At 36.4% G+C, this 24,404-nt stretch overlaps 1 protein-coding gene across 1 annotated transcript; it reads right to left on the bottom strand.

Annotated features, from left to right (window-relative positions):
- Nucleotides 1-4,519: 4,519 nt before the first annotated feature.
- Nucleotides 4,520-5,376, bottom strand: LOC145095150 (putative F-box protein At1g32020). Its single transcript, XM_079033080.1, has 2 exons — nt 4,966-5,376; nt 4,520-4,858 (listed from the first exon to the last, which is right to left on the bottom strand). Exons 1-2 carry the CDS (start codon nt 5,374-5,376, stop codon nt 4,520-4,522), a joined length of 750 nt encoding a protein of 249 aa, XP_078889206.1.
- Nucleotides 5,377-24,404: the final 19,028 nt, after the last annotated feature.

The following is a 24,404-nucleotide window of genomic DNA, read 5'->3' as shown; positions in this document are numbered from 1 at the left end:
AAGAAAACAGAAACCCTAATCTGATTTGGTTCTCTCCTAGCCTCAAGCTGACATGCCCTCAACTCTCACGTCATTCTCTCTGGTTTAGCCTCACACTCTCGTAGTGTCGCACATGGATAAAGATTGACGTTTGAAAGAGAAGTTGGAGAAAATAGAACTCGGTAAGTATTTTTGTATAATTTTAAGTTTATAATTCAATACTAATCTTTTTTTATTTGTAGATGAATTGAGAAATGGTGAAGGGATTACATGGATGAAGATTAAAGATTGAACTTGGTTTTGTGAACTATTTTTATGTTACTTTTGGTTGTTTTAATTGTCTTTTGGTTGTAATAGACTTTTGGTTTTAATGAACTTTTGGATGTAATGGATTTTTGTTTTTAATGAACTATTTTTATGATAGTTTTGGATGTTTTAAAAGTTTTTTAAAAAATTGAAAACATTTGATAGTTTATTTGAATTTTCTGAAAAATGGGTTTAAACCCAAAGCCTATGAACCCATGATTTGAACCTAGAAACTGAACCTATTGGGTTCTAAAACTCACAAAATGAAATATCTGGTTAGGTTCGGTTTTACTCCAAAACCGACCCAACCCGTCCCATGCTCACCCCTAGTTTGGGGCTAAAGCTTTTCTCGAATATTCAGTTTATATTCATGCCCAAAATTGGTAAAGTTTGGTTCAAGATCAATACTAAATTAAGGTAGATTGTTAATTTAAATTCTTAAGTGTGTGTACAAGAGTTAGATGTAAGGGTATTTAAGTTGATTTATCAAGTTAGATCACCTTTATAATAGCTATACACATATTATATGTGGTTTAATTTCATCATTGATAGACTAGATACATTAAATCTAATTTGGTGTCCATAAGTGTTTATTACTGCAGTGTAGGATAAATGGAGTGATTATTATTAAATTGCATGTGGTTATATGCATATCTGGAAACGACAAAACCTTGTAAAGTCTAAAGAGTGCTTTGGTCTATTAATGTGGAAATTGTATGAGTTCTATTATGGCTACCTGGCTAAAAGTTTGGTAGGGGTTTTGTAAAGGGAAATTGACTTGTTAAGGTAATAAATGTATTGGAAGTGTTCACATTTAGGTAACTTTTTTGTACACATATAGACAATTAATTTATTGGAAGTGTTCACTTATGACCATTATAACTGACTGTAGCAAGTTACAATTTGCGTGGCGTATACGTGGCAAAAATAATTACCCATGAGGGTAATGAACTATTGGTTTTGTTTATGTCTAGGATTTTTTTGTTCACATTCGACCATCCAACTTGTTAAAGTTGTTCACATAATACCATTGTTTAGATATAAAACCCGTTTTCCAACATAGATCAGTTGAGGGCTTGAGGGGTCACAGGTAAGGTTTTTGCCTTATTGGGGAAGGGTTTCAAGAACATTAGACTTAAAGGAACAAAAAGATGATAACAAGCTAGAATATTAATATACTTGCTCAGTGTTTGGACTTTGGTTCTTCTATGTTGCCTAGAAGAATTTACCATTTATGTTTTAATATTAATCTTGATTCCTAGTTATCGAAGGAAATGAGTTCTTCTCTAGACAAAGGTGTGGTGAGGCTTGAGAAAATTCTTAGAGCATCTACAATCCAAGTAGTATAAGAGTTGAATAGCGTGGGGATTAGGATCGAATAAAAGTTGAATGAAATGTGGGTGATGACATAAAGTAGAGTTGAATGAATGAATTCAATGATCATTGAATGGTTTAATAGAAGGAATAAAATGGTGGTTAGGATTGAATAGGTGTTTAATAGGTTGTAGGTGGTGTTGTATAGATGTTTAATGGATGATGTGACAATCCATTGAACTCTACAGAGTTCAATGGATTGTGGATGCCCTTAGTTTTTTTATTTATTAGTTGTAGTCATATCATTTGGTATATAAATTTGAGTTTTTAAAAAATTTTGTAGGTTTTTTCATTAATGAGCTTTTTCATATGTTTTGACCAATTATATATGACAAGATAGCTATTTTTTAAATAGATTTTGATCTTTAAAATGTTAACTATGATTTCATCATTGAATGACCCATTGACCCTTTTGTGTCATATTGATGATTACCTTACATTTTGACCATTTACATAGGTCTAAATATCAAATTAATGTGGTTTGTTATTGCTTTTAGCATGGACGTGAGGTGTGATGAAATGCTAGAATTGTTTTATTTTAATGTAATGCTTGAAATTGCAGGTGTGAATGTAATGTGTGAAACTGTAAGGAGGGGAGGAGCATGCCAAAAAGAAGAATTATAAACTGGAAATTGTTGCTCAGTCAATGGGTTTCAGGACACATTCCAAATTACAAGGTTAGAACTTAGACATAATACACTATTCTTTACTTTACAATTTACATACATATATTTGTCCCACTATTCTTTCAAAATTAAATATTCATGGTTGATAACAATAAATGGGTACAATATAGTAATTACAACTTGGAAAGAAGTAAATGCTTACTTGTTATATATAAATTATAGTTGCTAAATTTCATATGAAAATAGAAGGGCTTTCTGCAAGCAAGACGTCCCATTTTTCGTTTATTTTAGAAGTGATTTTATACTCAAATTTAATCCTTGTATCTTAATTACTACGAATATTATATGGCAAGTAATTAATCATCAGGTTTTTCAAGTCACCTCCAATATCGTGATGGTTGACATGCATAGAACAAGTTCTATCACAATCTTTTTCTACAAGGATGTGCGCTATTATAGATTAACTTTTGAAAGCAAGTTACTATGTATCGTAATATTTCCTTTAATCAAAGGGCAAAACTTGCCCTTGTGAAGAATTTCTATAGCAAGCACATGCAAAGCACTAGGTAATCAATACTTTGGTGCATAATTAATTTACACTTATGATAAGAAACATAAAGTAATGCTCATCATTTTTTTTTTGACTAATTGTTAATTTGTGTGAAGGTTCTTTGACTAAATCATATATACAATGCTTGATGGTTCCATATTTCCTGTTCAAAATCATATGACAATAACCCGTAAGAGCAGCCACACGGGTATCACAATTGTCTTGCAAATGTATACTTGAAAGTTTATTCCAAGCATCTTTAATTACTAAGAAAATTTGAAATGCACAACTAGAATGATTTATTAACATACTCAATTTTGTACACATTTTCATTTAGTTAAAACAATTATACAAAATAAAATATTCACTTCATGAAAATCCCAAACGGCTATGGGGTTCGCTACATAAAAAAACATATATAGCCATTTTGCTTTGGATCGGAATTCACTACGGGATCGATGATTGTTTTTAGCAAAATTTCAATAGCTTAGTAAATTATTGTGTTTTACCCATTGCAAGTGATTTACAGAATCATAATTGAATTACAACGGAAAGTAATCAAAATCTATTTATAAGATCACGTGATTCACAAACAATTAACCTATAGATAAAACACTTACTCTTACACTTTAACAAAAAGTAGTACTTCAAAAATACTTCTTCAAGTTTCAATTATTTTATTCTTGTAAAAACTTAAACATTAATATATTGATAATAAAACAATTTTTACAAGCCATTTTTCTGGACAGATTGATTATATTACAGTACTTATGTACCATAGCAGTACAGGTTTACATTGGTTTCTCACTTGAAATATTTTCGAAGGCATATAGTAATCAAAAGTTTAACAAAAAAAAATCCACAAAAAAGTAAGATTCAAAAACATATATTAATCAAACCTTTTCATTAGAATTTGTGCATGAATACGATGAGGACTAACATCGTTGGCATAATCTTTAGCAAACCTAAAACAAAAGTTCATGATACGTGTTAAAGGATATATATGCTTAAAAAATGAGAATGGATTCACAGCCACTACTATAAGTCACAAACAACAATAAAAGTATTATGAATTTATCATTAATTATGCTAAAAGTACCTCGGGTAATTTCATGATTAAAGTGGCACTTGGAGAGTTCTTGAGAAAGAAGTTTTTAAATTCAATAGACATTTTTACTTTGTATGCATCCTTCTTCATGCTGGAGTCTATAATAGTCAAGCAATTTAGGTTGCTAAAAGGCGGAGGATTGTGCAACAATAATTCCAGAAATGAGAAAATACACTGCAAAATATAACAAGAAATATATTAATTATACATTAAGGATGCATAAACAATATATAGATTGTACAGCAGCTCTTTTATTAGTAGTGTATGTGTAACTGGTAATGCAGATACTTTGTTGTTGTACACTAAAAGTAATAATATTAATAATAGTAATCATCCCACCATTCAGAAACAAAAAGAGATAGACTTTGAGCAAAATAGTTTTCATGAAACGCTAGAAAATTAAACAGAGGCCACATTCTCATTTTGTTTTTCTTTTCATTCTTATCTTATCCTTTCTGGGATTGCACCAAGTATGTCCATAGTTTCCAAAATATTTACATGTCATAAATGAGTGGTATGATATCAACATACCTCAATAATGTTTGCGTTAAGTGTAAGATAACTGGCAATATAGAGTTATTGAAGCATGTTAATAGTTTTGCATGCATCTTCATATGTCAAACCATGAAGAAGATACAAACAGATGTTCTCTTTGTTTAGAGAATGAAATGGATCTTTAGACAATTGCATGGGAGGACGATAATCCCTGTAGCTCAAAGATGAAATCCCTGCAGGTGGAGCATTCAAGTACTTGATCGAGCAATTAACTATTGTGAGATTCTCAAGTTGAGGTGCAATCAGATTGATGACGTTTAAATGAAAGCTGCTGATAAGCGTGAGATTAGAAAGTTGAGGGGTAATGATGTCAAATACCTCCACCACAACCTTGACAGAGAAACATCTTAAAGTGAGGTTCTTTAAGTTTTACACACTTGGAGAAAAGATCATCACACAATACAATGCCTCTGAGATGCAACGTTGTTAAAGCTGGAAATTAAATTCAAAGGTGTTTTGAATCTAACCCAAGCTGACATGCAATCATTGATAGTCAGTGTGAAATGTTTAAGCGACTTTGAGCTAAATAGGGTGGTAGAAGGGTAATTTGCAAGGTCGTTTTTGGGCCAACTAGTAACAGTTAGTTGTTGGACATTGTGAGAGAAGGCGTAGTATTTCACAAAAACCTGACTAGCTGCTCCATGAAAATCTAGCTCTACGGAAGACACTTCTACTTGATGATTTCGGTGAGACAGAACATTGGTCACAAATTTGGGTAAAGGACCAAAATTTGAGAAGTTGAGATAAGGCATTGATGTCCACAGAAATTCCCATCTTGATGACAGCAAACATGTTTGAACAACAAATTTAATGTCAAAAGAAGCCAGGATCTTATGAATAAGCTCATCTGGCAAGCTGCTCAATCTATCTTCTACCATCATATTCCTTCTTTTTTGCCTCCACAAATCACAATCACATATCTAATGATAATCTACACTTCATAATGTAAAAGTTAAATGAATTACTTGGATAGCAGAGAAGAATACTTTTCATACATGTTGCATCCTTATGCAAACAAACGCCTACTAATTAAATAAGGAACACAGGTTAATACATAGCATCAATAATGCATCAGGTATTGCTGCTTATAAGTCTAGTCTTATCATCTATCTCATGGGCTTCCTTGGGGGACTAATGAACAAAATTTATTTTCTAACACTGATACATCAAATCACATCTTCAATATTTTTGCCACTTCTGTAAATGGATTAAGGTTGTTTGTAAATTTAATAAATCTTTTGGCTAGCTGATAAGTGTATGATTGTTATTCTGAACAAGACTTGCCTTCTTCCTTTTCTGCAAGTGAAGTTAAGATCCAAAAAGGTGATATAATTCTACGTCCTACACCGAGCCTTCCTTGGGAACCCAATTTTACACTTATAAGTTATAATTCAAGTGTATAAATGCCCAAAAGAAGTAGAATTAATACCACAAGAACAAATATTGAATACTAATTTGATTAATTTCATAGAACATAGCTAAATATAAAGTCATATACCAATGATGAAATGGGAGAAACAAAAAATCCCCAATTTCAGTAGGCTAATAATAGCCTGATCACCTGTTCAACTAATGTTTATAGTATAACAATGATCTGAAATACGTTATTTAAGCAGCTTCAAGAACTTCATAATAATTATTTCGATTAGAGATGTTAATGACGATTACCTCAAACAAATAAATAGCCATCAGCCCATCACCATGAGATATGTATTGAACTATATTACTTATTGAAAGAAGTGTTGTGTAATATAATTATATAATAAATCTTAAACATTCGTGTCAATCTCAGAATGAGCACAGTAGAGGGTTAGAACTTCTTATAATCAAAGTGTTATCGCCCCTTGGACAGTATCGATCCACACACTTCATTGAAATAAACATAAACTAGCTAATACATCAAACAAAAAGCTCTACTCTGTTCCTGATAGTACGGTCGTTTGCTTGTTTAAATCTCTTAATCTATGAACCTCCAACCAACTAATGCACGATAATGATAAAAGAGGATTTCCAAGTAAGAACATGCCGACAGGCCGGCTCTATAGGTTTTTTAAGCTAGGGCTTAGGCCCCCAATTCTAAGGGGTCCCATATTTTCCAAAATCCAAAAGTTTAGTCCATTAAAAAATCCAATCCGGTAACCACAAAATAAATGAAGCGGAAGAATAAATCAACGATCGTTGCATTCATAAAACTGAAACGACATTGCATTCTTCTACCGATTCTATTTTCTGCAACATATTCATCTCATTTGTTTCTTATTTCTGAGTACAGTAAAGGCCAAAGAACCCCAAATTTTTGGCTTGGTTAGAGCCCCTAAAATGCTTGAGCCGCCGATGAAACTCGAAAGCTTAGATCTCTGAATTCTAAGGTTAGCAAGCGGAAATTTATAAAGCAATGCAGGAATGACGATAAACTAGGGTTTGAGAGAGACGTACCACTTAATTACAAGGCGAATTCCCTGCTAAACCCTTGCACCAAAACCCACACACAAATTTACGATAGCATTGATTTTTGGGCAAATTATATTCTATGCCCAGTTGTCCACATGGTTTGTTGACTTGACGAATATATGATACTTCGAATAAAAACAAATTTTGTTTAAAAAAAAGTGTTTTGCTTAATGACCAGTCTTTGTAATTGAACCTAAAGATGATCTATCAGAATTTGTGAACTTCAAATTTGCAGTTAAGAACTATACGTCTGCGGTCATATAACTATGGATAACCATGTGTTTGAGTCATATCTGCGTCTGTAGTAATATAACTACGGATAAGAATGTGTTTGAGTCATATTTGCGTCCACAGTCATATAACTGTGGATAAGCATGTGTGTGAGTCATATGTGCATTCACAGTCCATATAACTTTGATTCATAAATAGGCATGCATGCATATATATATGAATCACGGTAAAAAGATCGTCAATTTTTTATTTATTTATTTATTTTTTTTTTATCTTAGATATGGCTTAAACGCTGCATTTCGTTAATATTAACTTGATTTTAAAAAATAATATGTGAATTAAGAGTTCTTAAGTTCGCACAATTTTTTAAGTTTTTAAAAGAACTTGCGTCTAGGTAGATATACATATATCATATTTCGATCTTTCTCTCCTAATAAATAATGTCACATATCCTTTTTCTAACATACTTCTTTGACACGTGACATTTTTTTTAACAATTCAATCCTATAAATTCTGCTAAAAATCTTTGACCATTATCTTGTTATTCATATTACTATTACTATTATTATTTACAATTAAATCTTAAAATTATTTATTAAACCCCAATCATTTTATTTGTTTTGTGTTCATTCAAAATTTACCCAAAATAAATTGATTTATTTAATTAAAAGAAATAAATATTTATAAAAATATTATTTTAGATATATTAACAGTGTATTATATGGATTCTAACGAGTTATATTAATATGTTAAGAAAGGAAAAAAGTGACAAAAATAATAACTATTAAATAACAAATTAATATGTTAAGAAAGGAAAAAAGTGACAAAAGTAATAACTATTAAATAACAAATGAATGAGAAAAAAAACGTTTCTACTATATTATATAAAGTGGTATATATTGGGGTTTCTTAAAAAAAAACTCTCAAGATTCTTAATAAATAAATAAAATAATAAATAAAACTCCTTTCACATCACGTTTTAATCATCTTCTAACTAGGGAAAATGACTTAGGAGGGTAACTACCTCTTATCCGTGTTCACATATTAGCAACTTCTTCTTTTTTGTACATAATAAAACAACCAACTTGTTTTAACTGTTTAAATTACACAAATATTACCGGCTAATACCCGTTTTAACCGGTAACTTAAAGGGAAAAATGACTTAGGAGGGTAACTAACTATTATCCGTGTTCACATATTGGCAACTTATTATTTTTTGTACATAAGAAAACAACTAACTTGTTTTAACTATGTAACATCCCAAAAATCATAACCAAAAATTTCGTTTTTAATTTAATACTAAAACCATAATTGTCAAACCATTAATTTAATACTCCGGCATCGGGCCCCGCCCGACATCAGGCCCCACCTGGCATCGAGCCCCGCTCGGTATACAAATCTGTCTCTCTTAGGCCCCCCATCTAAACACATATAATCATATAACATGCTAACACATAAAGAAACATACTCTATTGTATCCCTGTCCTAAGAAACATACTATGCTAATAATGAGATACGAAACATCGTCCGTACTCAGCTAGTGATGAGATACGGGACCTCGCCCACACTCACCTCTTTACCAGGCATATACAAGTATCACATAGACAACAAGTATAATCTAACATGCAAACATTCCTCGGGCACCCGCCCGACATCAGACCTTGGTCTGGAATAACATACTAGCATACAATGCCTAGGGCTAACCCCCGGGTCTTCCTACTCATAGACTACATGGGTTGGCATTGTGGCCTTAGACCCATTCACACAGTGAGAAGACTCACATTGCACTGCTGAAGCCCTGGCTGGAACTAGCTAAGTACAGACGAAGTTCCGTATCTCATTATTAGCAGAGTATGTTTCTTAGGACAGGGATACAGTTGAGTATGTTTCTTTATGTGTTATCATGTTATATGATTGTATGTGTTTAGCGGGCGGGGCCCGGAGAAAAGCGGGGCCTAAAAGAGACATATATGTATACCGAGCGGGGCTCGATGCCAGGCGGGGCCTGATGCCGGGCGAGGCCCGATGCCGGTGTAACAGCCCGGATTCCCAGGTATTAGCTATTCTTATAATTTTTGGTGATTTGTGAGGGGACTCAGCGAGTTGGAGCTCAGACTCGCCGAGTATGATCGCGATTTGGGCGCGGGTTCGTGTCCGGACTCGGCGAGTCCAAGAGTGGACTCGGCGAGTCCACGCTGTTTAATGAAACCCTAATTTCTCGGGTTTGAGGCATATTTAAAGGGCCTTATGGCCGTCATTTGCACTCATCAGTCCCCAGAGTGAAACCCTAGAGCAAATGAGTGATTCAAGTGAGGGAAGGAGCAATTATTGATCTTGGAGTTGTTGTCTAGCAAGGAAAGAGGAGATCTAGCCAAGAGGAAGCAAGAAAGGGGTGGATTCTTGAAGATTTGAGGTCCAGAACATCACAAATGAGGTACAATCTCGAATCATTCTCTGTTATTGTGATGTTCATGTAGATTTAGGGCTTTTGAACCCATTTGTGGTTAGATCTAGTGTCCTCATGGTCCCTTAGCGAGTTAAGGTCCTGGATCTGGACCCATAGAGGTCCAGAGCACCTCTTTACCAAAGCTTTATATGCATCCATGGAGGTATTGGCTTGGGATCAATGTATTTGAGGCTAAAACACCATTCATGAGCTATTCAATGCTTGATGAGCATCAAGACTTGAACTTTACGTGGTCAATAAGCTTAAGGAGACTGTATCTATAAGTTAGTGAAGCGGATCTGACCTTAGAAGGTCGTTTGGGGTTGTGCATGGAATGCACTCGCCGAGTCCATTCCCAGACTCGGCGAGTTGGTGCGGGTTGTTCAGTGATTACGAACCAGGGGTGGAGTAACCGAGTCGGGTGAGTGACTCGGTGAGTCGGAAGAGATTTACAGGGATCGGGTTCCCGTAGGGACTCGGCGAGTCCACGCCAGACTCGGCGAGTCGGGTCAACCGTTGATCGTTGACCAGAGTTGACCAGTGTCGACTTGATAGGGGTAGTCAACCTTAGTTGAGAAAGTGTTAATTAGAGATCTATGGTGTTATAGGAGGATTATAGCTCGGAGGATCGAGCGCGAGTGATTTCCGGGATTTGCGAGTTATCGAGATACGCGAGGTGAGTCTTCTCACTATACGTTACCTTGAGTGGTAGTTATGTGTGACCGGAAGGTCGTATGTGCTTACATTGAGTATTATGTTATCCTATTGTATGTGACATGCTATGCATTATGTCTTTGTGATTTATGCTATGCGGAGTTTACAGACCGGACCGGAGGGTCCAACGATTCATGAGTCGGAAGGCACAAGTAGACCGGACCGGAGGGTCCAACGAGCTTAGGACCAGAGGGTCCACAGAGTTGAGGGACTGGAGGGTCCCACTGAGACTCATTGACTAGAGGGTCAAACAGAGTTATAGCCTCGAGTGGCTAATGTGTGTTGTATGTGGTATTTTGGGGAACTCACTAAGCTTCGTGCTTATAGTGTTTTGTGTTGTGTGTTTCAGGTTATTACAGTATCACCGGAAGGCACCGGCTCGATTGTACACACCAGAGAAAGAGTCATGTTTTGAGGATCTTGGTTTATCATACAAGTGGAAATGGAGTTATGTTTTGTAATTCGATTATGAATGAGATTTTAAACAAAGTGTTTTTAAGAATTAAACGATTATTTTAAATGAAAAATTGTTTTGAAATTTTCGGCGTTACAAGTTGGTATCAGAGCCTTGGTTTGAGGGATTCGGATGCGCCTTCGGGTAAATCTGGACTCAAACTGAGGAAGTAAGAAAATTTTTCAAAGAAATAATTTTCTAAAGCGAATAAGAGTTCAAAGAGAAAGCGAGAAAGAGCAGTGTGTACAATCAGCCAGAGCCCGAACGGTGATTTCCCAAAATACCCTTACTTTTGTGTCATGAGATATTTATGATGCACTTTATGAGATATTATTGCATGCTAGAGACATGTTAGGTATTTCATATCTTAGGACTAGAGTGGCCTGATTTGTGATGCCTTAGCCTAGGGATTGTTGTTATATGCGATGTGCTTTTGAGTATGCGATGAGTGAGAATATTTAGTTGGAATCCTTTAGGGGATTTAAGTAGAGGAGTAATCTAGGGGAGATACCTAGATAAGTACCGTGGTACTTAGAGAAAGAATAGTTAGAACCCGCGAGGGGAAGAGTTGCAGAGTTTGGTGGTACTTTCGAGGATGAGCAGAGCAAGCGGAGTTATCACCCAGAGTGAGTCATATATATTCTTCGATGCTCGAATGCTACTTGCTTCGTGCTTTGTGGAACTCTCGATGATGGGAGTCAGCTACCAAGTGAATATGACGATATTCAGGAGGTAGATGGCTGGCATCATTAGGAGCTCTTCAGCAGCTGATGGCAGAGAAGTGTGGGAATCTAGGAAGAGCCTAGGGAGTAACCTTAGCCAGATGAGTGCGCTGGCAGAGTAGAGAATTTCGCTGGGGAGCGAGCGCGCGACGGAATTGGTGAACGAGAAGGTCAAGCAGCTACTTAGGAGCTCCGGGATAGTCCGTGTGGAAAGTATGGGTAGATGTGGCAGGTAGTATGGGCCCGTACTACTAAAAGCAGAGGACCCATACTTGATACAGGGAATATTCTGAAGGTTCTAATGAGTGGATGGAGGAGTGATGTTATGGTTCGAGTACCATACATCGAACCGTACTGAGGAGTGATGTTATGGTTCGAGTACCATACATCGAAGCGTACTGAGGAGTGATGTTATGGTTCGAGTACTATACATCGGAGCAGATTGAGGAGTGATGTTATGGTTCGAGTACCATACATCGGAGCGGATTGAGAAGTGATGTTATGGTTCGAGTACCATACATCGGAGCAGATTGGGGAGTGATGTTATGGTTCGAGTACCATACATCGGAGCGGATCGAGGAGTGAAGTTATGGTTCGAGTACCATAAATCGGAGCGGATGAAGGAATGATGTTATGGTTCGAGTACCATACATCGGAGCAGATGGAGGAGTGATGCTATGGTTCGGGTACCATACACCGGAGCATATTGAGAAGATATGTCATGGGATGAGTACCATGGTTTGTAGTGAATGATGCTTGTGGTTCTCCGGTTATCTGGTCACGATTGATGAGGTATAGATTGGACGCTATGGGTTTTAGGCCTGTGGGCCATGATTGAGTTCGAAGAGGCGTCCCTTGAGAGGGAGGTCGAGAGCCTATCAGAGTATTTTTGGTAAGGAGTTAGAGGGAGGGGCGAATTTCGGTCTGAGTTGAGCAATCAGTCGATAGAGGAGATGTCACCCTCTATGACCTGAGTGGTATTGTTTATGTTCGTGTGCGGAACATGAGAGGCCTAATGTTTAAGTTTCGGGTTTGGGGGTAAAACCCTACAGGTTGTCATTGATGATGATTTTCCATCAGAGTATCAGGTAGCATGTGTGCTGCGAGACAGTGATTTACCATGAGCAGATAGTCAGATGGGACTGAGATAGTCGAGGACCACGTTACACCTATTTGAGTATAGTAATGCGTATTGTAGAGGTATCAGTGGGGGAGTCCAGTCGAGTTAATCAGTGCAGTGGTTTTCCTATTTATGTTGGGTATTGAATATGGGAGTGGGTCCCTGTTCTTGGGATGATCCATGTGTTGGAACGTCGGTTGATGAGTCGAGGTGGGGGAATATGATGATTTCGTGGTCCAGTTTATGAGTCAGTGATGTTATTGGACAGTTGAGTTGCTTGGTATTGGATTGGTACGAGACTTGGAACGACTAGAGGCAGTCGTGACGAGAAGTTCTTGAGGATTTCACCTGAGGTTCAGAGTTATGAGATCGATTGATTTCCTTAAAGGGGATTATCGGGCATTGCGTAGCACTTTCCAGGGGCAGGTGCGTTGTTGTTGGTGAAAATAGTTCGTGAGGTTGTTGATGTGTCAGATAGTGATGGTTCGAACCCTAAGTGGGGGAGAACCGGGTGGTTTATTGAGAGACCCGGAGATTTGTGCAAGAACGGTTAGGGGTTGGATGCAGAAACCTGCGGCTTGAATTCATGAGATCAGGGTCATTGGTGATCAAGGAAAGGTGCAGGGCGAGATAATGCATGTGGTATATGTCTGAGAGAAGGATGGGTGTCTCCACGGCGGGTGGTCAATGATCAGGAATCTGGTGGTGGTCAGAGTCGTCTCAAGTGGAAGGCTCATAATGATGGTATGGGTAGTTGAGAACTTCTGGGTTGAAAAATGGGTAGAAGATTGTCGAGTAGCCAACTCCCGGGCTGGGATGTGTATTCTTGCTTGGATTTTGAGCAGTAGTGGAAAGGGTTTCGGAAGATCATCAGTGTGTTCTGAACGGTTAGCGCCTTCCTTGTATTCCAATTGAGTGTTTGGATGCACTGAAGTTGCACATCGAGTGATATAGGAAATTTTTATGGGATTCAGAGGAAATGTATTGTTGTATGTGTATGGTGCTGGGAGTAAGGGAATTAGTGGTAGAGACAGGACATCGTGATGCTCTGTTAGGGTGTTCTGTGGTTTCTGCGTATAGCGTCCCGATTTCAGAGTTATTTAAAGTCTTGGGCTTAAGATGACCAGTGATGTATCATGTATCCACGGTTCCAGTGGGAGCCCTTTGTGTATTATCATCAAGAGGGATTATTTAAGGAAGTGGATCTCCGCAGAGGGAGGTTCTGTGTTACGGCGGTTGCCGCCAGAGTCCATAATGCATATCGGGGCAAGTGTGTGTAGCTATCTATGATAGTCTTCGGTGCATGAGTTAGTGAACATAGTGTGGTGTTGTAATGAGAATGAGAGTATAGGGTGAAGACTACGAGGAGTCGTAGTATTCACCAGTCAGAGGTGTTGTGATGCTACGGGGAGTCATAGTACTCACAAGTCAGAGAAAGAGAGAGATAGAGACTCGTGATGCTACGGGGAGCCGTAGTATTCACCAATCAGAGGGTGTTGTAATGCTACGGGGAGCCGTAGTACTCACAAGTCAGAGGGAGGGAGTCGTGGTACTACGGGGAGCCATAGTACTCACGAGTTAGTTGGCGTGGTGATACTACAGGGAGCCGTAGTACTCACTAGTTAGAGGCTGTTGTAATGTGTGGGAAGCCATAGTACCCACTAGATGGCAAGAGAGTGTGATGATGGAGTGTTCTCCGGTAAGTGCATGATGCAGAAGAGTTTTAGGCTTGAGTAGCCCTAGTGTCGAGTTTTTGGAGCCTGGTGGTTAAAACCGGGGCGAGACTGGGGTCTCCGTCTCTATCGGGAGGGTCAGCGAGGCGCGCGGGAGAATATGCGCAGCAAACGCCAGAGGTTAGAGCTGAGTCGATCTTTGATTGGATTGTATTTCTTCATGAGGAATAGGGAATTTCGTGACTTGCGTGTCACTGGGCCGTGATAGTGGTCACGGGGAAGAAGTTAGTGAGATGTTTTGGATCATGTTATGTGTGACCTTTGGGGATTCAGCTATGGGGCCAAAAGCTGACCTGGTGCTCGGTATCGAAGATGAATATAAGAAACGAGCTAGAGTTTACCATAGTGATGTCTGTGGACACTTCAGAGAGAGCGAGCGACTCAGACGCTCGAGGGTATGTTTCGGGCATGTGTATTAGATTTCGGGGGGAAATTGTGGCCCGTAATTACCCTTGGCAGAGTTTTCCTACAACAACAACCATCATTAGTGCATCAATATGCCGCCCTTTGAGCTGTTGTAGGGAAGGGGGTATTGGACCCCATTTGCTGGGGAGAGGTAGAGCAACGTGTGATGGGAAGTACAGAGATTGTGCTTCAGACGTCAGAGCAGATACAGCAGGTCAGGCAGAGGTTGTTGATCGCTCAGAGTCGCCAGAAGAGTTATGCGGACAGGCGCCGGTCCGAGCTCGAATTTTTGGTCGTGACCTTGTACTCCTGAAGGTCTCTCCCTGGAAAGGAGTGATTCGATTCAGGAAGAGGGGCAAGTTGGGGCCCCGATATATTGGTCCATTCCGAGTGATCGCGAGGATAGGCCGGGTGGCCTATCGTTTGGATTTGCCAGCAGAGTTGGGGCAGATTCACGACACTTTTCATGTGTCGTAACTGAGGAACTGTATAGCCGATGAGTCGGCAAGTGGTTCCATTAGAGGATATTCAGGTGGATGCGATCCTGAATTATGCTGAGAGACCAGTGGCAATCAGAGATCGGAAAATCAAGGTTCTGAGGAAAAAGGAGATACCCTGGGTTTTGGTACAGTAGCGGCATCGTAAGGGGTCCGAGATGACTTGGGAGCCGGAGCGAGAGATGCGCGAGCAGCATCCGGAGTTATTTGCAGAGCGAGACTTCGAGGGCGAAGTCTAGTTCTAGTGGGGGAGAATTGTAATAGCCCGGATTCCCAGGTATTAGCTATTCTTATAATTTTTGGTGATTTGTGAGGGGACTCGGCGAGTTGGAGCTCAGACTCGCCGAGTATGATCGCGATTTGGGCGCGGGTTCGCGTCCGGACTCGGCGAGTCCAAGAGTGGACTCGGCGAGTCCACGCTGTTTAATGAAACCCTAATTTCTCGGGTTTGAGGCATATTTAAAGGGCCTTATGGCCGTCATTTGCACTCATCAGTCCCCATAGTGAAACCCTAGAGCAAATGAGTGATTCAAGTGAGGGAAAGAGCCATTATTGATCTTGGAGTTGTTGTCTAGCAAGGAAAGAGGAGATCTAGCCAAGAGGAAGCAAGAAAGGGGTGGATTCTTGAAGATTTGAGGTCCAGAACATCACAAATGAGGTACAATCTCGAATCATTCTCTGTTATTGTGATGTTCATGTAGATTTAGGGCTTTTGAACCCATTTGTGGCTAGATCTAGTGTCCTCATGGTCCCTTAGCGAGTTAAGGTCCTGGATCTGGACCCATAGAGGTCCAGAGCACCTCTTTACCAAAGCTTTATATGCATCCATGGAGGTATTGGCTTGGGATCAATGTATTTGAGGCTAAAACACCATTCATGAGCTATTCAATGCTTGATGAGCATCAAGACTTGAACTTTACGTGGTCAATAAGCTTAAGGAGACTGGATCTATAAGTTAGTGAAGCGGATCTGACCTCAGAAGGTCGCTTGGGGTTGTGCATGGAATGCACTCGCCGAGTCCATTCCCAGACTCGGCGAGTTGGTGCGGGTTGTTCAGTGATTACGAACCAGGGGTGGAGTAACCGAGTCGGGTGAGTGACTCGGTGAGTCGGAAGAGATTCAGAGGGATCGGGTTCCCGTAGGGACTCGGCGAGTCCACGCCAGACTCGGCGAGTCGGGTCAACCATTGACCGTTGACCAGAGTTGACCAGTGTTGACTTGATAGGGGTAGTCAACCTTAGTTGAGAAAGTGTTAATTAGAGATCTATGGTGTTATAGGAGGATTATAGCTCGTAGGATCGAGCGCGAGTGATTTCTGGGATTTGCGAGTTATCGAGATACGCGAGGTGAGTCTTCTCACTATACGTTACCTTGAGTGGTAGTTATGTGTGACCGGAAGGTCGTATGTGCTTACATTGAGTATTATGTTATCCTATTGTATGTGACATGCTATGCATTATGTCTTTGTGATTTATGCTATGCGGAGTTTACAGACCGGACCGGAGGGTCCAACGATTCATGAGTCGGAAGGCACAAGTAGACCGGACCGGAGGGTCCAACGAGCTTAGGACCAGAGGGTCCACAGAGTTGAGGGACTGGAGGGTCCCACTGAGACTCATTGACCCGAGGGTCAAACAGAGTTATAGCCTCGAGTGGCTAATGTGTGTTGTATGTTGTATTTTGGGGAACTCACTAAGCTTCGTGCTTACAGTGTTTTGTGTTGTGTGTTTCAGGTTATTACAGTATCACGGGAAGGCACCGGCTCGATTGTACACACCAGAGAAAGAGTCATGTTTTGAGGATCCTGGTTTATCATACAAGTGGAAATGGAGTTATGTTTTGTAATTCGATTATGAATGAGATTTTAAACAAAGTGTTTTTAAGAATTAAACGATTATTTTAAATGAAAAATTGTTTTGAAATTTTCGGCGTTACAGCCGGAGTATTAAATTAATGGTTTGGCAATTATGGTTTTAGTATTAAATTAAAAACGAAATTTTTGGTCATGATTTTTGGAATGTTACACAGTTAAAACAAGTTAGTTGCTTTCTTATGTACAAAAAATAAGAAGTTGCCAATATGTGAACACAGATAAGAGGTAGTTACCCTCCTAAGTCATTTTCCCTTTAAGTTACCGGTTAAAACAGGTATTAGCCAGTAATATTGGTGTAATTTAAACAGTTAAAACAAGTTAGTTGTTTTATTATGTACAAAAAATAAGAAGGGGCCAATATGTGAACACGGATAAGAGGTAGTTACCCTCCTAAGTCATTTTCCCCTTCTAACTATTATGATTTTTTTTCTTTTTTAATATTTTCTATAAATATGTTTATAGTTAATATATTTATTTTATTTTTATTAAATTAATTATTTAGATTATTTTTATTTAAATATATATTTTTATTAAAAAAATTACTATTTAGATTATTTTTCCGATTAAATCATTTATTATTTTAATTTTTTCTTTTTATTTATTTTTTGAAATATTTTTACAAATATTTTTGTGATCAGATATTTTTATATTATGATTTTTTATTAAATCAATTATTTTTTTGAGTAAATCACTTATATTTGTGATTTTTTTTTATTTTCAATTATTTTTAGAAGATTTTTCCAATAACTTTTTGGTTAGAATTCAATAGACTAAAAATTGATTTGTATATTTATGTTTATAAATTTATGATAAAAAAGATTATCATATTTTCTACTAAATACGGCTTTTGTTCTCAAATAAATTATTTTTTTGTTGAAGTTTGTTCATTTGTATGTTCATGTTCGTTCGTGGCTTCTATGATTATTTTCTAAACGTATGATCTTATCCGGTTTTAAAGAAATACTTTCCAAATATCCAAACATTTATTAATTAATATATTAATCTTGAATATAAATACATATTAGAATGTTATTTCATAAAAAAAAAATAAGTGTAAAGAAATATGTCAACAGTAAAAAATACTAAAAATGCTTGAAAAAAGTAAGTAAAAATAACTTAGAAAAACTTAAGTAAAAAATTTTACAAAAATTATAAAAGATAAAAAATAAAAGTAACAAAATTTAAAAAAAAAACTTGAATCAGGTAAGTAAAAATGTTTAAATAGTAAGTTCTAAAAAATTAAAGAATTTAAAACGTCAAGAAAAAATTTAAAAATAATTCTATTATTACAATATAAAACAATAAACGAATTTTAAGTTCATATATATGAAAAAACATCATTTTTGGTCTCTATGTTTTTCTCAGATCTGAAGTTTAGTTCCTAAGTTTAACGAATTTCACAGATTTTCTATGTGTTTTCAAAACTTTTGATATTTGGTCCTTAAGCCTCATTCCGTTAAATTTTGTCTGTTAACTGAAAGACATGTTCGTCATTTTATTACCACATGGACCATTTATAAAGTTGTCGTTTATATATATATATATATATATATATATATATATATATATATATATATATATATATATATATATATATACTCTCTCTCTCTCTCTCTCTCTCTCTCTCTCTCTCTCTCTCTCTCTCTTTCCTAAACATATTTATGTTTCCTCGATACTTCATCTTTTCTTTGTTTTCAAAGATAACACAAACCTTTTTTCAAATTCTTTTATGATTTTATCTTGTAATTAGATTTCAAGTCATCAAGGAACAATTGAAATCGATTAAAACGTTTAAAGAATTGTTTCTCAAACTCATGGAAGAAATTGAATGTGAATTTCACAACGATGGATGAATTCCTCCCAACTGATTGTTTGAATGGGTTGAGAAATAACTTAAATTTGAAAAGCTATAGAAGAAATCGAGTATATTTACTAATAGCATGTTGGATGAAATATTCAAACAAATCAGACTAGAGGAATCATCGATTCCGCTGATGTTGATGAACCTGTTATCATGAAGAATTATTTCCCACAATCTTGGTAATTTGAGTATGAACGTCAGTATTGATGGGTTTTGAGCATAACAAACAATTCTATGTGTGCATGTAACCCTAATTTTCTTTGGATGTATGTTTTAATTTAATTGAACATACAAGTACTAAACATCAAATAATAAACCCTAAAAGGCATATACTATTTTTCGAAATTCATGAAATAATATAGTAAACATACCTTTAAGATTGTTATTGTAAACAATCTTGAATCCTTACTTGAAAAATCTTTGGTAGCAAGCGCCACAAGTGTCGCGCCTCTAAAGGTTCACAAACAAACCCTAGCAACCAAGGAAAACTATAGAGAAATAGAGGGAAGGGACCAAAATTTTGTCCAAGAGACTTAGAAAGAATTCATGGCCTAAATTTTACCCTAAAGAGGGTTTATATAGGTGTTAGGAAGATGTTGGATAAGACAGGTATATCCAAGATAACCCTAATCCCTTAATTTCCTCCTAAGGCATCCAAGATGCCCTTAGAGCCGAAGGAAACCCTAGATACACTCTAGATTTCGTTCCCCCCCCCCCCCCCCTCTTTAGGGAGGTTCTAGAATTGTCCAATGCTCAAGTATTGAACATTGTCACCTTTAGTTCTCATGCTTTTAATTAATCCAATTAATCCCAAAATTAATCCAATTAATTTCTGATTAATTATTAATTAAATATTATGATTTGTAATTAATATATTATTTCCATGATACATTAATAAATCATTTATTTTTATTTCTAATTAATTTATTAACCAAGTAATAAATTAACAAATCATTCTTCTCTCTCTAACAGTCATCCTATTCAATTATTAGGTTTGAACACAACCCAAAAGGATTGTGCTACTATAAATTCAAGTTTATATCAATTATAGTTATGAGATTAGATACCTAATCCAAAAGTCCCCCACTTGGATAAGTCTAATAACTATAACTGCCAGTACAACTACCAAATTGTAGCTACCAAAAGTTGTTGTCGAACTCTCACCCAGTCAGTGACATGTCCAAAGATAAGTGAACAAATATTCCTCCGTTCTACAAGGTATCATATGGACATGAGACATGGATTATAATCAATCTCTCTTTCCAATATTTGTTTCCCGATTTTCCCATTTATGACGACTGAAATCAGACTACTAACTGAATAAATCAATTCAGTCCAGGTTTGGGCAAGCGCTTTAGATGTCATCATCAAATCATCGAGGGAACACCATATATTGATTTTCTCGTTAGGGCAAAAGGAACTGATAAACTTCGACTTATATGCTTGCACTATTTACTCATCAAATAACACACAACAATACGTTTTATAACATCAAGTTACTGACGCGTTTACGTATTATCAATGCACAATTGACTCGTAAACAACAACTCATATATCTCTGTTTCAAGAATATAATATATTATCGTCTCAAAATTACTCGTGATAAAATCCATGAAAGTAATCATTTGAGCGTGGGTTTATCCAGTACTCAAAATCTCCGTTTCCAAGTACTCATAAACATTGTAGCAAACCATTGTTATGTCTAATCTCCATAGACAATCTACAATTCAATTCATGACAGTCTTAATTCGCTACTTACTTCCAAAAGTATGAGCGGCTAAGGATGTTTGAATAATCCAATTATTCGGGAAGTAAAACATGCAAAGAGAAACACAATAATAACCTAATTAACTTTGGTCTCAAAACTATTGAATATAAATAAAACACTTATTGTTTAATCAACATATTAACTAGACTTTATTAATTATATAATGTTTTGAGTAATCAACTAAACACTTGAATTAAACATCAATCATGCCATGTTATAACATGCATACTATGTCTCTCAATGGTCCTCCCTTTGTGAGAATATCGACAAGACATTATTCCAATGATGCTTATTTCACAATTCCTGATTCTAATCATTACTAGAATATATTAGAGTTCAATTGTAATGTCGAGGCTTAAAAGCCACAGAGACTTTGCCAACGATATTATAAAACCTTCCATTGGAGATTTGTTACTAAAACAATTCCATGGAAACGAAGTCTCAAATTCAAAGTACACTCCTTGAACATCCTTCTTGCATTAAATTTTCTAACTCACATTTAGATTTCAATAACCAACTCCCACTATGGAGACATTTCCATATTCTTATATGACCATCAATTCCGAACACGAATCTCCTCCATTCAGAATTATGTCAATATGGTCCGTCCAAATTAATACTATACTTCAAATTGTCCACAAGCAACCAATATCCAGTAAACCTTAGATAGTTCTTGACAGTTGTTTAACAACTTTAGCCACATCCTGTCCTAGTCCTTTTCCCTTCTCAATGCCCTAGGCATTTGGAAAAATCAGAACAAGTGAATATTATAGAAAATGTAATCAATCCTATATCCGAAGCATATGGGAATGTCTTACATAAAGACCCGATATCTGATCAGTCTCTTGTTATAATATTTCCATATATCAAATTTCCTATGCTGAATCCTTTCAATATGATATTCATATATGTCCATGACTAAGTTTTATTAAAACTTCAATCTAAACCTTTAGATTTGAAATGAAGTATGAGTGTCCTCTCCCTTAAGTCTCAATTATAGCGAAACAATTCCCAAACTTTGCACCTTGCAAATTGAAAACTTTTTTTCCTATAAATAGTATTGCTGACTTGTAACACTAAGCATAACAATTATGCTCCTACTAGCATAACAATTATGCTCCCACTAGCTTTGACATGTATTGAAAAATCAACTTGACTTCTAGAAATCAATACTATTGATTTTCTTACTAAAGTGTAGATTTCTGATACGTAATACTTCGATAAGTCTTCAGTCAGATTTCTCAAGCTCATACACCTTTCATAATATAGCATATGTGTATGTTTAAACCTTTTCAGAACTTATAGCTATAAGTCCCGAATGTTCAAACTGTTCCTTGCCATTTCTCACAATTCAAACTATGAAAAGGGATGACGTAATCATATTCGAATTCGAGAATGCAATTAACACAAACACTAACCCTAATGATATTTATAAATCTTTAAAATCTACCAGTGAAAGTGTTTCCTTATAATCATTTTCATGAATTAAAGTGAAACCTTTTGCCACCAGATTTTATGGTGTATGCGTTCCTATCCATGTGAATTTGTCATTTCACACCTACAATCATAAGATAAGGTTTATGGCAAATTCAAATTTATCCTTCATGGACTGAACTTGCTTATTCTTAATTTCTTGCCTTTTGGTAGCAAAAGGGCCCACCATCGCTTCCATGTTGTTTAAGAAGCTCACTCATATTGATCAATGTACCATCATTGACCAACGTGCTCTGACTTTTACAATCAAATGAGAAGCAAAGAACTCATAAGCATTTCCAACCCAACAGGAAGGTGCAGAGAAACAATAATGTGTCAACTTAACACGATAAGTTATCAACCTCGGGTCGCGTGCTAGTGATAACTAAAATGTTTATTCTTGATTGACTCTTGAAACTCTTCAAGATCAATAAGACTCCCACTGACTTCTTGACATATAAGTTTTAAAAAAACAAATATTCAAAAGTTAGTGTGGATTCTCGTCAAGAAAAACACTTCATTAAATTGGTCTTAATTCATCCTTTGTTTTAACCAAAAACATCACAACTACCAATTCCAAATGTGACAGAGCAAAAAAAAACATTACTACTCCACATTTCATGAGATGTTATAAACCTACTTAGTATAGAATAAGATTCAAGATTCGATTTGTAGTTACTAGAGTATGACTCTAAAACTTGATTGGAAACGAAGTATGATTCATCTCTTGATTAAACCATTTCACCAATATCTGATTCCTCTTCTTAGTCATACAAATGCACTAAGATGTCCTCATAGGATCAATTGTGACATGGTTCCATAATCATTAAGATGATTATAAAACAAAATATGAAAGTACTCTCCTTTTCTTTCAGATTAGAGAAACTTTTATCCTTTTACCTAATAGATTCTTCATATTTGTTCCACTACTCTTTGAAACTTTTCAAAGTGTCAGAATTTTGCTTAATCTTATAAACACAACCATGTTTACTGAAGGCATTAGTAAATCATGACGAATAAAGTTATCATCCTTTGTGGCGGATCTGAATAGTCAACATCAATGTGTACTAGATCCTTTAGTCCTTCACTTGACTCACATAAACATGTGATCAACGAATTAGTCATAATTTTTCAATGAACAAGATTCTCATACATATTCAAATTGCATGACTCCTAGTTTCTATCTAACTAAAACTTGGTTGATGAGAATTTCTTTTCACTTGGTCAATTATAACATTACCACAAAAGATATTACTAAGAATCGAATCCATTGCTAAGAATAGAAATATAAACACCAATTTTCGTAAATGCCATTGCATGGATATATAAAGTAAATAAACCAAAATTTCACTTTTATTGATAATCAGCAGAAAAAATTTGTCCTTACAATGCAAATATATGAAAACTATGTTTCTAGATATTTACTAAGCAGTCTATCATAACTCCCAGACAATAGCTTTCAAAATCTGATCATCGAACCATGTGACCGAAATCTATCTCTCACGATCAGATTCAACTTACTTTGCTTAAGCTTCCTTTCTCTTAGATCCTACAAAACATCAAAATGTGACTATCATGTCATGTATTAAGAATCTATGAATAGGAAGTTAATATAAAAGAATGGAGTTAAATAGTGGATTTACCTGAAGTAGAGTCACACAAATTGACTTTACTATCTCTAAGATCTTTCAGGTAATTTGGGCAGCTTTGCATCCAATGCCTCTTTAGTTGACAATAAAAACATATGGACTCTTTGGGATTAGCACATGGAACTATCTCGTAATTAGCCTTTCTCTTTACCATATGGTCAAACAATTTGACCTTGGTCGATCCCTTTCCATTGGGAAGAGAAACCTTTTCTAGACTGCCATTGCCAATGTCCATGGAAATTTGGGAGACAGATCCTTCAAACACTTTTGTTTCACATATGCTCTTAATCATTTCTGCTTCAACAACAATCAACATATGTGTCAGATCAATTAGGGTCTTGTCGTGGTCCCTCATATAGTAGTCTTTAATTAACTGACTATATGATTCAGGAAGTGAAACTAGAAACAAGTCAATGGCCAGCTCCCTTGGGAAAACGACACCCAACATCCCCAATCTGTCAATGTACGATTTCATTTTCAAAACATGCGCACACACAGACTTTCCAACT

Source organism: Lactuca serriola, chromosome 3 (genome assembly GCF_051521515.1).
Source record: "Lactuca serriola cultivar US96UC23 chromosome 3, Lser_US96UC23_V15, whole genome shotgun sequence".
Taxonomy (NCBI): Eukaryota; Viridiplantae; Streptophyta; class Magnoliopsida; order Asterales; family Asteraceae; genus Lactuca; species Lactuca serriola.
Note: the sequence above shows the minus strand (reverse complement) of the source record. Positions and strands in the feature narration are given on the sequence as shown.

Coding starts and splice junctions, on each gene's coding strand:
- LOC145095150 (XM_079033080.1), bottom strand. CDS start 5,376: ATGGTAGAAGATAGATTGAGCAGCTTGCCAGATGAGCTTATTCATAAG. Junction 4,859..4,965: donor ATGATTGCATGTCAGCTTGG/GTTAGATTCAAA, acceptor TAAAACTTAAAG/AACCTCACTTTAAGATGTTT.